Source organism: Sinohyriopsis cumingii, chromosome 1 (genome assembly GCF_028554795.1).
Source record: "Sinohyriopsis cumingii isolate HCF-2022 chromosome 1, ASM2855479v2, whole genome shotgun sequence".
NCBI lineage: Eukaryota > Metazoa > Mollusca > Bivalvia > Unionida > Unionidae > Sinohyriopsis > Sinohyriopsis cumingii.
The window spans coordinates 97,710,475-97,726,109 of NC_142961.1; the positions used below are offsets into that span (position 1 = coordinate 97,710,475).

The 15,635-nt window shown below is 34.0% G+C and overlaps 1 protein-coding gene across 6 annotated transcripts in view; it reads right to left on the reverse strand.

The window, feature by feature from the left end:
• LOC149807406 (uncharacterized) overlaps positions 1-15,635 on the reverse strand; it is a 223,339-nt gene that overhangs the window by 44,974 nt on the left and 162,730 nt on the right. For all 6 annotated transcript variants that reach the window (XR_016422584.1, XM_089966453.1, XM_089966445.1 and 3 more), the window contains 5 exons: positions 14,441-14,612; positions 11,078-11,357; positions 10,226-10,482; positions 1,191-1,310; positions 584-739 (listed from right to left, as the gene is read on the reverse strand). Coding sequence is in view for 5 of the 6 variants with exons in the window: in XM_089966453.1 (XP_089822579.1) it covers positions 584-739; positions 1,191-1,310; positions 10,226-10,482; positions 11,078-11,357; positions 14,441-14,612 (985 nt within the window). In the remaining variant the exon portion in view is untranslated. The remainder of the gene's footprint in view (positions 1-583; positions 740-1,190; positions 1,311-10,225; positions 10,483-11,077; positions 11,358-14,440; positions 14,613-15,635) is intronic.

A 15,635-nucleotide genomic window follows, 5' to 3' on the forward strand; every position in this document is an offset into this window, starting at 1 on the left:
ACATTATGTGTAAAATACTGCAATTTCACTGGGTTGCTTCCATGATTAATGTTGTCCATTTGTCATTATCAAATGAATTTGTTATTTATAATTACAGTTTTTTAGTTCAGTTTTTACTCATCTGTCTGTGCCAAGAAAGATTTGATGGCAATTGCCATTTTTGAGCCTATTATTTGCATCTTTGCCTTTATAAAGTTGCTGAATTTTCAATATGATATATACATATGTATTATCTGTAAACTTAAAATGTACATATGTGTTGCATCTGTGCAAGTCCATTAAATCAGCACCCAAACCTGTCTTGATATATTAAAGGGGCACCATTTTCATTTAGGACAAACTATTCCCTGGGATAACTGTATGTGTAAAATTTCATCTCAATCCTCCCAGTAGTTTAGGAGTTTATGAATTCACAGTAGTAACTTAAACATAAATGCAGAAATTCAATGAATTCAGGGAGAAAAAAAGAGGTCTGTAATGTTTACCTTTGAAACGATTAAGGGGAGAATAAATATTTGATGTCCCATTACCCCCCAACTTGATACCTAAGTTTACAAGACTCCAAATTTGAAAAATTTTATACCTTGAGGAGCAGTGTTGATGTGGGGGGTATACTTGGATCTCTGAATTCAATCCTTTCTTCAAACACAGGGTTATAGATATCACTGTCCAGCTTGATGCTTGTATTAATATCTCTCCCATACACTTCAAATTTCCGGTCCAATATTCTGCCTGCAATCTGAAACACAAATTAAATGTTTCCAAACAGATCATATTTTCACATCACACATTGATCAAAGAATATTTGTTGTGCTATTGGCAAGAAGGCTCCATGTATTGTAAACATAATTATAATTTTGTGTACTATCTAGTACAAAATTGAGTTTTGTTATTGTACCATTTCATAATAACATACCAAGATTTTTATGTTAGGGTCTGACTTATGTGTGTGCTTGCTAAAATGAATGAAAAAAGAGGAATTTTGTTGTTACATATAAAATTGGGAAACTTTTTCAAACTGTTACATGCCAAGCCTAAAACACTGTGACTGAATAATTTTGAACTGTAGACTACAATGCCTCAGATTTTTAGATTGCACTGAAGGACTTTCCAAACTGACAGAGAAGCAGGGCAGAAGAATAAAAAACATTATCAATCTCTGCTGTTGAAAATCTAATTTGTAATCATACCCTTGAAAATGTGACTGAATCTGGCAGGAATCTACAGGCATCAATGTAGAGGTCAAAACCATCTCCTACAAGGAATGGGTCTTTTGGTGGTGTCTTTCTTTCAAAGGGAAGCCAAGCAGACTGAAATAACAATTTTAAGTCAATCTTTATTCTGACAAAATTGTGCAAAAGATTTTACATTTATGCAAATATTTTTCTTAAAGTTTTTCAGACCAGTATGGTATAATGAAATATCATGCATTTGACAAATTCAAAAGTGTGATCAGATGCAACAAAGACAACATTATGTTCATCAAGTACACTTAGACATTAATGACACCATATTTTGGTGTCAGAAATGATGACAATGACTTCTAGCTAGATCTCACAACTTTATGTAATCTTTTTTAATTTTACGGTGGCTGCAATCATCTCTCCTGCCCTAAGCAATATATAAACTGACATGACATGATGTCCAATAAATGTAATTGTTGCCTTTCCTGTTTTTTTCCCCAAACACATTCAAGAATTTGAGTTGTCTTTTTAAAACTTCTTTGCTATCTAAACTTTTTAAAAGACTGATTGTCTTTTTCACCTTCAACATTTGTTGGATGACATCTCTATATAATGCTATAACACTGAGCTTCATCATGAAGGTGTTTTGCATAAAAAAACATTGACAGATTATGGTGTCTGAGGTAGAATGTTATCTCCATTGAATCTACTATGAAAACATGGAACCAAACCAAACCTGAACACAAGTCAGTATCTCAGTTTGAAGACAACTGCATTGTTGCATCTGTTGTTTTTTATTCCACAAGTACATTCATATTTTAAGGGTCATTTCAGGAAGACTTTTGGTCAAATCATAAAGGTTGTATGTATATATCTAGTGAATCTCCTCAAAACCAAAACAAAAGCATACAGGAATCCCTTGAAGAAATTTGTATTTAGTTCTGAGTTTTTCCTTCAATATTATTTTCCCCCAGAAATTTGAAACCCCTCAACTCCAAATACAGGAACAAATTTCAATCCTTAATTTCAATTTCATGCTTAAATCTCCTACTGCCCCCTAAAGTTATTAGGATCATGTAAGGAGCCATTTTCATTTTGAGGTCATATAATACCACCAGTATTAAAAACTTTGTTAAAAGTGCTACTAACAATGTTGTGATACAGTAGTAGCATAGTAAACCTGAAAAAGTCAATTTCTATCCCATCTGGACAGCAAACCTTTCCAGATTTGAGTTTGAGTGTAATGTGTGTAACTTCCTCTTCAGATATAGAGTCACTCACAGTCTGCATGATGTAAAACATTCCTCCTCATTACTATTATCAGCAACTTTTTCGAAATACATGTAGTTCTTAAAATAATTATACCACTCTGAGCCAGACATACTAGATTTGTTAAAATAAACCCCAACCAGTGTGAAAAGGGTAGGCTACCAAAGCTACAATAAAACAGTTGGCATTAGAGTCAGAAATTCACCAGCAGAATTTTAGAGCTTGTGCAGTAAACTAATTTCACAATATGACATCAAACTGAAGAATCGAACAAGTTCCTCCTGTTGATGTGTAGCATAGTAATCCAGATGAATTAAAGTTTCACCATCATGATCTGGGAATTTCACTGGTACATCAACATGGTAACATTACAGCTTAAGTACAAGTCCTGAAAACACTGTAAACTCCAAACAAATGTAAAAGTTAAATCAACGATGAGAAGATAAGCAACTAAAGCATATCTAGTCTCCACAATGGCAACTTGAAACTGACCAAATCTATCTGATTTCAGCTCTCATCCCCTCTCCTATTTCTGACAGGCTGATTGTGGGCATGTCTCTGGAACTGACCTTGATTGACTAGTAGAAAACCTTTATTTGTGTAAACATCATTAAATTACATTTAATACCTTTAACTTATTTTTGTCACCTTTGCTATTTTCACTCTCAGGATCCCACCTAATTGACTGAGATGATCCATTTATAAAAAAAGCTGCATTAAACTTTAAAAAATTTCCAGATGTATTAAATAAATTAAATAATGCACTTATGAACTCGTCAGTATTTCAGTCAAATCAATGCACATAAATCTAAATACATCAGCAGGAATATCTCATTCAAAATTAACAAAACCAGTTCCTTAAACTAATATTTTAAAATATATTTAACTATTCAGAAAATTACACTCTATATAATCATCATTTGCATTATCCTCTGAAATGTTACAAAGAAAACTTATAATGGGAAATGAACACTTTCTTCTCTTGTTTCATACCAAAGCTTTGGCAAGCATTTCTGATTTCAATGAAATTTATTTCCACTTGTATATCTAATAATAATAATAATAATAATAATAATAATAATAATAATAATTTTATTTAAAGAGGGTAACACAATCAGCTGAAGGACTAATCTACCTTAAGGCTCTCATACAAAGTGCTCTCTGTTACAGATCATTTCCATCTCACCTCTGTCTGCGTGGGTTTGAGTCTCGGATTCAGCCAATGTGGGTATGTGAGAAAGGTTGCCAGTAGCTTCTCAAGGGTTGGTGTTCTTTCCAGGGATTTCCCAGGTTTTTCCTCCACCATTAATACTGGCCACCATGTATAGACTATCATGTGCTGAAAAATGGCGTTAAACTCTACAACAACAACAACAAAGGAATTTATTTATTTTAACCACATCTCTGAAGCCACTGGATATATTGGGTTTGGAAGAAGGAAATAGAGTAGGCATTTCTAATGTCAACTGGAATACTATTCCAGAGCAAAGTTCCAGAGTATTGGAAACCTTTTTGGAATAATTCCTTATTTGCTTTGGGAATTTTACAGTATAAAATGATGGGAATTTTATACTGATTGGTAGACATGGATCTTAGGTGGGGAATATTACCAGGTATCCTATACTGGAATAGTGATTGTAAATATTCAGGAGCACTATTACTGGATATCCTGTACAATGATTTGGATTTTCTCAAGTGGATTCGGTCTTTAATAGGTAATATTTTTAACTTGCCAGATAAATTTTCCTTGCTTTCTTTCTGGATTGATATTAGTCCAAATGCTCTTTTTTGAAGATATGATCGCTTTGCTATTTTTTTATCATATGAATTACCGCATACTGTATTACATCAGTTTAAACAGGGATGTATGTAACTGTTATAAAATAGTTTTCTGTGCCTTTCAGGGAGACAATGTCTTATCCTACTGAAAGCCATAAACTTTCTTACTGCTATGTTTGATATGCTCAGTCCATGATAGGTTATTAGCTGCCAAAACACCAAGTAGACAATCTTGACAGACCATTAGCAAATTTGCATCCTTCCATGTCAGACATAGTTCATTGTTATCAAGACTGATTCTTTTTTGCCATGTTGAGATAAGTAATATTTTAGTTTTACCATTATTCAACACCATGCCATTGCATGTGCACCATTTGTTCAGTTTGTTTGGGGCATCCTGTAAAGAAATTTCCAGTTCATGCTTTATTTTGGATGTCTGACAATGTTGTGTCATCTGCATAGAGATTTGCAGATGAAATTGAGTCCCTCAGTAATAAATAACAAATAGTAATGGACCTAGAATTGAGCCTTGTGGTACTCTATATCTAACTGTTCTTGGTTCAGACAGAACATCATTTATATAAACACATGTTCTCTCACTTAAGTATGATGTAAATTATCTAATTGTGCTTTCATGACATTGGTAGATTTTCACTTTCTTCAAAAGGATTTTATTATCCACCATGTCAAAAGCTTTCCTGAAATCTACAAATACAGATTCTATTATTCATCTATGTTTAATTAATGGTTGCATGTAAACTTTTGGTAACAAATTCAAATTACTTATGAAGTTATGGCCGATTTAAGAGGGTGATCTGGAAAATGAACCTCTTGTCTCTTTCTTTAACATGGAGGTATGTTATAAACTGGTCAAATTTGAGGAAGCAACCTTATAGCCTACAATGCTTGCACTGTTAGCTATACATGTAAAATTGTCATCAAAATGATGGCCATCAAATGATCACGCAATAAATCATTAAAAAAATATTTCTCAAAAACCAAAGACCAGGCAGAAAGGAACATAGCACAGCACTGAGAATTTTACTTTTAGACAAAATTTGAGAGCATGAAAAAAAACACCCCCCCCCAAAAAAATAAAACCATCAGATGTGACCAAAGTAAGTCATCAAGCTGTTACCTTATTGTTGAAGAGGATATGACAAAGTGAGACAGTTAGATTAAGGTATTTATGAAACTATTGTGGCTCTACTGATTCAAACAGTTTTGATCCATTTTAAAATCAGGACAAGATGACATTAAAAGTTGAAAATTGAAACTGCAACACCCTGAAAGAGGAGTAATGTAGAGAGAGTTGAATGGCTTTGGTATGTAATTGATACAGAGGCCTTGGAAAACAGTAGCTTTGCAATAGAAATGTCAAAATGAATATTGTAAATCACACTTACTCACATTATGTGTTGGTCCAGGGGACCGACCATGTCTTAAATGAAATGTGGTATCAGAGTCAAGCCACATAATCAGCTTTGCCCACCATGTTGCCAAAAATTATCATGAGTGGTAGTGAAGACTTCCCAACATAAATGTGGAAAATGCCAATGATGTTGGCAAGGAAAATGCCAATGATGTTGGCAAGGAAAACCCAATGATGATGGCAAGGAAAAACAACAACAATGATATTATGGAAAACAATAACTAGCATCAAAGTGATTGCTGTTTCTGATTCTGATACTACAAAATGATATTTTAAAAAAGTTTATTATTAAAAAAGCAATTACAAGTTTTCTCCTTATACATGGGCATGCCAAATGTGAATCAACTTAAGCTATTTGAACGAGAGTATAGAACAAGGATACCATTTATATATGAGAAAGGCAGGTATACTTGCAATGTTAGGACTTGCAGATGAACCACTTACACTTGCACTATTAAGACTTCTCCAGAGAAGCTGTGTCACCCATGAGGCAACTTTATGAAACAGCAGCAAAGTTATTTACTTTTCCTCCATTGGTCAGATGGGCCAAAATGACACAATGTGATTAGTGATGAGGAAAAATGCTGCTGCCATATCAGTATCTATTGCTGCTGAAACTGCTGCACACGTCTACAAGTTCTAGAGTTTATGTTGCACAGGCACTCTCATGATTTTCAGATGATCAGGTAAAAATTCCAAAAGGAATATCAGCCAGGTAAAGAAGCTTCTCTCAAAAATGCATATGGGAATCATATCAACATTACAGCATGCAGACACTTCTGGGTCAAAGGTATACAGTGTTCTATGCGTGATTTTGATTATGCTGCTTAACCCCATGGAAAACTTCAATTCACAAGACAATGATGTATTAAAATTCATAATGCTGTGATTTCGAAGTGATCACTTTAATCTTGAACCATGAAGATACATGGGCATTCAATGATCAAATCAACGAAGCCTTTGCAAAGATTCTCAAGTCATCAGAAAAAGTAACACCAACATAAGTTCAGGATGGACTCTTGTCAGATATCAGGAAGTTTATCTTCATATTTCCTGTGCATGACTTTTTGTAGGCCAAATTATATTCCAATGCCAAAGTGTATTCCACCATGAGCAGTAATAAAGGTGAAAAGCAGTGACAACTCATTTTCCAAATGAGTGGCTTAACCTGCGCTACATCCTGCAAGTGATCATACAGATCAGCCTTTAAAAATAAACTACACCTAGGTGACTAGTCCAGGTCTATGATGTAGAACTAATGTTACTGAACAGAAACCAATTTTCTTCTCTAAGTCACAGTGACCTTGACCTTTGACCTTTTTATCTCAAAATCAAAGGCATCTTCTTTACCCCAAGTGCAAGCCATCTGCAAATTTTGGAAACAAAAGATAACAGAAAATTGAAGATATTATTTGAAAACCATTTTTCTTCTTCCAGTCAAAAAGACCTTGACATTTGACCTTTCAACCCATTAATCATTAGAGTTTTTCTCACAGATTTGAACAGCTACTGACAGTATCAATTTTGAAGATATTTTAAAGACATATTTGAATGGAATCTAGGAACATGTCTGGAATCTTCCAATTTACTACACTCAGGCTTTCGTGTAGGACATTCATGCCATGCTACTATATATAACCAAGCCACTGGATGACTGGTTAACAGGAACAGATCAATGTAATCTGGCAGGTGTTTCTTGACTTTCCTGCTAAAAAACTCAGAACATATAAAATTAATCACTAAAGTATAAATTGGTTTCAATCATATGTTAAAGACAGACAAGAAGTTACTATTTTAAATCAACTTTCAGGTAAGATACTCACAAAATCAGGTGTTCCAAAAGGAAGAGTTTTCAAACAATTTCTCTTTCTGTATAACATCAGTTATTTTTGCCATATGACATACAGCTACCATGCCTAACATGTTCACAGATAATACGACATCATATAACAAATCGATCAACTTACCATAAGCTTAGCACTAAATTAGGATTTGGTCAAATGGTGAGAGCACAATGTTATGAAGATAAATGCATCCAAGTCACAAGTCATGCTAATAGGTAGCTGAGCCAAAGTAAAAGCTGAGAAAGAACACTTCCAAGCATTGCTAAAAGAAAGAGATATATAGAACCGTATGAAATATGACAAACTACTTGCCATCTTGACTGACAAGATCTTGAGTTGGAAAATGCAAGCTGATATGGTCGTTACAATCATTGGTTATTAAAATCATAAACTCAAAACTTTATTTCTTCAACAAAATAAAATCTTCTCTCTCTCTCTTTCTGTCTCTCTCTCTCTAGAACAGAATGATATTTGACAATGTCTATAACACTGCAACAAGATCTGGCAGACAGGTGAATGGCCAACACAATGGACCCAGTCACTGATTATAACACTCCCCATAAAAGGCAATCTCCAGCCATAATTACAGAACTATCAGTTTGATCAGCTACGCTAGTATGGTAATGCTGAAGATCATCTTGAACAGACTGAAACCATCTTGAACTGAAGAAATAATCGCTGAAGAACAGGCTGGGTTCCGGAGTGGAAGAAGCACAACAGAACAAATATTCAATCTCAGGGTTCTGTGTGAAAAGTACTCGCAACACCAACAAGACATCTATGATGTGTTCATTGATTTCAAAAAGGCCTTTGTCAGAGTGTGGCATGAGGCATTGTGGGCCACAATGAAGAAGTATAACATGGGTCAAAAGTTAACCAATACCATCAAGCAGCTCTACGCCAAGGCTACCAGTGCAGTAATTGTCAAAGGTTCTGTGGGGGACTGGTTCCAGACAACAGCAGGAGTGCGTCAAGGCTGTCTCCTGTCACCCATGCTTTTCAACATCTACTTAGAGCGCATCATGAGTGAAGCCCTGGAAAACCACTGTGGGACAGTCAGCATTGGAGGGCATAACATCACCAACCTCTGCTTTGCAGATGACATTGATGGGCTGGCAGGCAGTGAAGATGAGCTTGCCACCTTAGTGAAGAACCTGGATGAAACATCTTCCAGATTTGACATGGAGATAAGCACTGAGAAGACAAAGCTGATGACAAATAGTGGCAAACAAATCTCAGCCAAGATTAAAGTCAGAGGACATGAACTGGAAACAGTGAGCCAGTTCAAATATCTTGGTTCCATAATCACCAAAGAGGGATCAAGAGCAGAAATTTTGTCAAGAGCAGCACAAACAATGGCAGCTATGTCAAAGCTAAGACCCATCTGGAGAGACAAGAATATCTGTCTGAAAACTAAAATCAGACTATTGCGAGCTCTAGTCATCTCAGTCTTTTTGTACTCATGTGAGGCCTGGACCCTGACAGCTAATTACAATGAAGAATCCAGTCACTAGAAATGAGATGCTACAGAACCATCCTGGGCATCTCTTACATGGACCACATCACAAATGTAGAAGTGCGTAACAGCATCATGCGCGAAGTAGGCCAATATATAGACCTCATCACCACCGTCATAAAGAGAAAGCTGAAATGGTATGGCCATGTTACTAGAGCTTACAGTCTATCCACAACAGTCCTGCAGGGCAGCGTCCAGGGTGGCAGAAGGAGAGGTAGACAGAGAAAAAAGTGGACTGACAACATCGCAGAATGGACCAGGAAAAGTTTTGCGGAGACACAGGCATTGACACATGATCGAGACAAGTGGAGGGAACTGGTCAGATGTTCAGCAGCACAGTGCCTCGATGACCACACTAGGTCATGAGACTGATGATGATGATGATGATGATGATGATGATGATGATGATGATAACATTGCAAATCTAGAGTACTGCTTTAATAATAATGCAGACAGACTAATGAATTTTCAAAACTGTTCAACTGGGGTTAATTTTGATGCTCATGCAATAATAATGCAGACAGACTAACGACTTTTCAAAACTGTGCGACTGGGGTTAATTTTGATGCTCATGTAATAATAATGCAGACAGACTAATGAATTTTCAAAACTGAGGAACTGGGGTTATTCTTGACGCTCATGTTGATACACCATCATATCTTTTTAAAAACATTTGCATGAATTCCATTTCAGTTGACAACTCAACTTCAAAAGGGATTACAAGTCTGGAAATCCTTAGATGGGTTGGATCCTGATTATAATTATAAAATGTACACACCTATAAACTAAGATCCACCTCAAACAACAATTTGTATTTACCTAAACTAAATAATGAATTACACATGCCTTTACTGGCACTAAAATGGTTTGTTGAACAAAAAAAGCTTCTTCTTTAAATATAGTTACTCATCATTATTATTGTTACTATTATTATCTCAAAATTACTTGAACTAATCAAAATTGACTCTCAGTTTAAAATTGTGAATTGTCAGAAAACTTCTCAGATATCTATTAAGATGCTTCTGTTGACAGATGCACAATTAATAGTGGATAGCTAATGACAGATCAACAAACTGGATAATGGTATAAGCATCATTAATGTAAACTCACTTATCACACTGGTCAAGTGAGAAGGAAGGACTGTTCAGATGCTATGGTATTGGTACAGATATACAAAAACACAGCAAAGTTTTTAACTTACCTCTGGTAGAGTCTCTTCCTCATCCTCTGAGAGTTCACTAGGGGTTAATGAACCAGGTCGAGGCTGACCCTCAAACACATATATTCGTAAAGTGGCTTTCTGACCATAGCGCTTCCACTCCTTTGGGACTGGAGCATCATCGAATGGAACTGAGCTGGACTCTGCGACTGGAGGTTTATATAGGGTAAGAGTGTGTGTTCCTGCATTGATGGACATTGTGTGGGGGTTGAAGTTTCTTCTATTCTTGACTGTGAGTGCTATAAAAAAGAAATCAAAGTAGGTAAATAAATCTATCCCAAAAGCCGATTCATTAGTATAGATATCTTCAAAAAAGTGTGTATGTATATATATATATATATATATATATATATATATATATATATATATATATATATATATATATATATATATATATAGACACACACACACAGAGTCTGCAAGGAACAGGTTTTTTGGGGGGGATGGGAGATGGTATTTTAAAGACCAGCTTATGTTAACCAATAGCTTTTGTATAGCCAGGGAAGTTTAGCATGCAATCATAATCATTAATCTTATCCAAACTTGTTGACAATAGCCAAGAAATTTAATGACTGCAAAGAACAATCTAAACTGCCTTGAAACTGGGGGTTGAGAAATGCATTCAGATTATACACTGACCAAATATTTATGCTAAAGTGTAGATGATATTCAACTAATTTAAATTTATGTATTAACTTAAACTGCACTGATATATCAAATTTTAACAATATATGCCTTCACTCTGTTTATTTTGAGCACCCATGTCATAAAGGTGCGCATGGAGCTGTCAATTAAAAACCATTTTATTCATAGCAATTAACATCAAAGACTTACATGAGTCTGAACATGTCACAAGTGGCAGTGTAGCCCATGCCACCAGATTCTCATCATCATAAAGGGTTGGATCTTGCACTGTTGGTTCCGGTATCATAAAATCGTCTTGAGGCTGTTCTTGTTTTTTCAGGTAGAGGCGAGCAATGAGCACCATGTCTCCTTGAATATCTACTTCTTGGAAGGTAGCTTCTTGTTGACCAAAAATGTGGTATCCATATTTAAAGTTAGATCTAACAGCAGTAGTACTACAAGTTACAGGACTAGTGGCTGACTGTACAATCTAATGAAGGAAAAGATACAAAAGCACAGAATATATTGTAAAAGAAAACAAAGAAATTAAGTTCTAAAAAATTGACAAATGATTATATATATTATATATATATATATATATATATATATATATATATATATATATATATATATATATATATATATATATATATATATAAACACTATAAAAATAAAACTAATCATACAAGTTTTGTGTAAAAGCTTAAACTGTAGAGGAAACAGAAGGAAAATAAAAACATACTGTAATAGCAAAAGAATGAAACATTGGTAAAGAACTAATATAGGTGGTCAAAAATAAGTTCAGTTAAAGACCCGTATGTAAGATGTGCTTTAACATAAAAAGAAAGAAGACTTGAGAAACTATTTTGTTAAAACTATCGCTGAGTCTATAACACTCTACTAAAGTCAATAACACACTAAAAAATGATCACTGAGTCTATAACACACTACAACAATGATCATTGAGTCTATAACACACTACAACAATGATCACTGGGTCTATAACACACTAAAAAAATGATCACTGGGTCTATAACACACTAAAAAAATGATCACTGAGTCTATAACACACTACAACAATGATCACTGAGTCTATAACACACTACAACAATGATCACTGGGTCAATAACACACTAAAAAAATGATCACTGGGTCTATAACACACTAAAAAAATGATCACTGAGTCTATAACACAATTATCATGGTACTCATCTTACTTTCTTTAGATTTTATAACCACTTTTATCAATATTTTGTGACAGTTCATGTCCATCCATCGTTCCAATTGCTGTCACTGTTTTATGTCTAGCCTGAACCAATTATATAGTGCCTGAGGGCGAGTGGTCATATTTTGTATGTTTTATACAGGAAAAGTTACTGACAACAAAAGATTTGCATTATGGATGCAGGGGTGAGGGACAACCTGAAATTCATCTATACCAATTGATATATAGTATAATGTTTCAGAAAGATGAAGAGATGATTGTGTATGGTCAGTTTAAAATTCTGAGAGCAGACAAAGGAGTAGAGATTGAGTGTGTGACAGAAGAAAACTAAAAAATTAGGATAGATCTTGAAACCGAGATCAGAATTTGTCCAAAATGTTATGATGTTATGAACATCAGTAACGTTACATGTGGTTTGAGTAATAAATGGACAAATTGAATTCTTATCATGTATGCTTTAACATGACATGTCACATGTAAAACACAATTTTTACACCCAAACTCTATGAACCAGTCTTCTTTAAAAAACAATTTTCAGTAATATTAGGAGAAAAAATTATATTCTGGAACCTTTCTTGATAATAATTTTAATATGCAGGAGATTTCTGAGTGACAATCTCAGACAGGCAAACAAAGTGTAACTCTTAGGAAAGTGAAAAATGTACAAGTCAGACTGTGCTATATTTCAGTTTACTTTCTTGTGCATAACAATTTGAGTTTGTAAATTCAGAAGTAGTAAATTGCATTGTTTGTTTCAAGACACTATAGACATATGACAGGCACAACATCATAAATTTCATGTCAATCTTACAATATTTGGGGAGATTTTGGCCACAAAGAAGTGCAACCAAATACATGTACTTTTAAAACAATTCTAAAGTCAAAAGCTTTTTATACTAACTTTAGTGAAGAATCATCCTAATAATTATATTTTTGTTTTTGTGCTTGTCTCCAATGCATTGTGTTTCATTGTTCTTCAATCCATGGCAAGCCAGTAACCCACCAATGCTTGCTCAATCAATATGCAAACACACGTGCCCTAAACAATGCCATTGCTTGAGTTAAGTTTATCACCCTAATTGATAAACCATTTATTTTACCTACTAATTACCTAATTTCAATTCAACAATGTTAATTTCACAGTGAAAGGATGTTGAGAATATTTCATTTAATATACTTTTAGTGATATTATATCAATTTCCAGACAATTTTTGTGTATAAAAATATAAAACAACATCATATAATAATATTTCAAGATCCAATTTCACAAATTATGTTTTTTAATTCATTTAAAAGAGGAAAGAGTAAAAAAATTCATATTACCATCTGCTTTAATTTCTGCAGCTTTGCCCTCAAATTGGCACATAAAATTAAAACTTGTTTTCAATCAAGTATATTAAATACGCTGTTCACATACTATTTCCAAGTAACAGATTTAGTTGTGGTTTAATTGTCATTGTATTTATCAATGCAAAATGTATTAGAAAAAAACACTCCCCCTCTTAACTTTCCCTGTCATCAACACACTCATGATCTAACCTAGGGTATATGGTATTTATTTGCTTTGCGTTGTCTTGCAATTTAAAAAAAAAAAGCCTAACAGCTCAGCATTCAAGACAAGACCTATTCCAAGTTGTCATCCAACATAAATATGAAATTCAAATGGCCACAGTCAGTAGCGTTATCATTCCATGGGCATTTACAAACTTGTCCAACATACAATCTGAACAGGAAATATTCTGTACATAATGCTGAAAGAAGACTTCAGCTGACAGTAACTTGAGAGCCACAACAAATACCAATGTTTAAAATGTACACTAATGAGTGTAGACAAAAGTATCTGCATGAATAAGCATATTTGAAAGAATAGGCAAAATCAACCCCCAAAACATCAGTCAGTATCAGCACAGGTTAGGGACTGATTTATCAGACTAAGCATGATGGCACTCTATGGGCCATGACCATTATGTTATAGCAGGGTTTCCATGTATATTAAAGGCCAAGGTTGACAAATGTTATTGCATGTTATAATGATAATTAAGGCAAATGAAAGAAACTAATATAAAAGAAATCAGAATTTTGTCAAAAAAGCCAGTAAAAAATAAATATTTTAATATGTTGGAGTACCACTTTGCTGTATCCCAGAACTAAATCTGAACCTAATATAAGCCATTTTCGCCCCCATACAAAAAATAAATATAATTAGACTTTACTATTATCTGTATTGTAAATACAGAACCATCACAAGTTTATTCTTATCTAAAAAGATCTAAATTTTGCGTACATTTGAAATAATATAAAGTGTAATGAGTAATAAAAATAACTGACATAAAGTTTTATGAACTTACCTTTCCAGTGGAAGCATAATAAGCAGTTAATCTAACTTTCCCCTCCCCCTGCTCCGCATGCTTGACCCTGTCAACTTGGAACCCCAAGGTCAAATCCTTGACCGGGAGTACCTGTGCTGGGGAAGGCGGTTTGCGGGATTGAATTGATGGCAAGTGCTGTTCCCTGGGGACGCTGAGAACAGGAAAAATGTAGTTAGATAATCAACAGCATCACTGATGCAAGCAAACAGTCAACCATTATTTCAAAAAGAATAAAAATATTCTGGAAAACTAGCTTGAAAAACTTGCTCAGCATTCCTATGTATTACAGGTTTACAGTACACTTCATGTTTACATTTACAAAAAAGTAGAAAATTTACCAGATTTACTAAACCTATTTTGCAATTGTGAAATAAGTATATGAAACGTCTTAATTTAAAAGGGGTCTAACAAGTAGATTCGAATATTAAGGGTGTATCTTTATGATGTAATCTTATCTGAATAATGCAAATTAAATAAATACAAAATAACAATCTAAAGAATATTTAAAATATATTTCTTTTTATGAATGAGGTCATAAAAAGGAACAGATATATTTTACACAGTTTCTAGCGATACATGATCTTCAGATGATGCATAGTATGTTTTGTTTTGGAGTCAACACATTCCTTTCTAATAAAAATCATGTTTAAAAGAACAGCAAGAACCATTCCCAATGACATGAAGACAATTATTTTCTTTCCCTTTTCAGATATTCTTTATCATGTGGATTCAAATAAAAAGTATTACACATGATTTTTTAAAATAAATATATGCTAGCTTATGATAGACATTTCGTGTTAGGCATTATGTATCAATTTTACTATAATATAATACAGCACATAAAATGTAAATAGCTAACATTATTATTTAAATTGGCATGGACATTATAACTGCATAGAAAAGGTCAAAGGTACCTTAATAGCATGTAAATTGTTGCAGGTGTTGGGTTAATTTGTTAGTAAGCAGGTGCTGGACCAAGAAGTCTAAGCTAACACATGAAGCAATTATTACAATATAATAATTCTGCATATAATAGATTTTCAGCAATATCCACACACAAAATATTGTTTTGAATAATATACAATCTAGTTTTGAAAATCTAATTTCATGTCTCCTGGTTTCTTTAAGCATCACAATTAGCAAAATTTATCAAATGTCGTTCAGAGCTTAACAA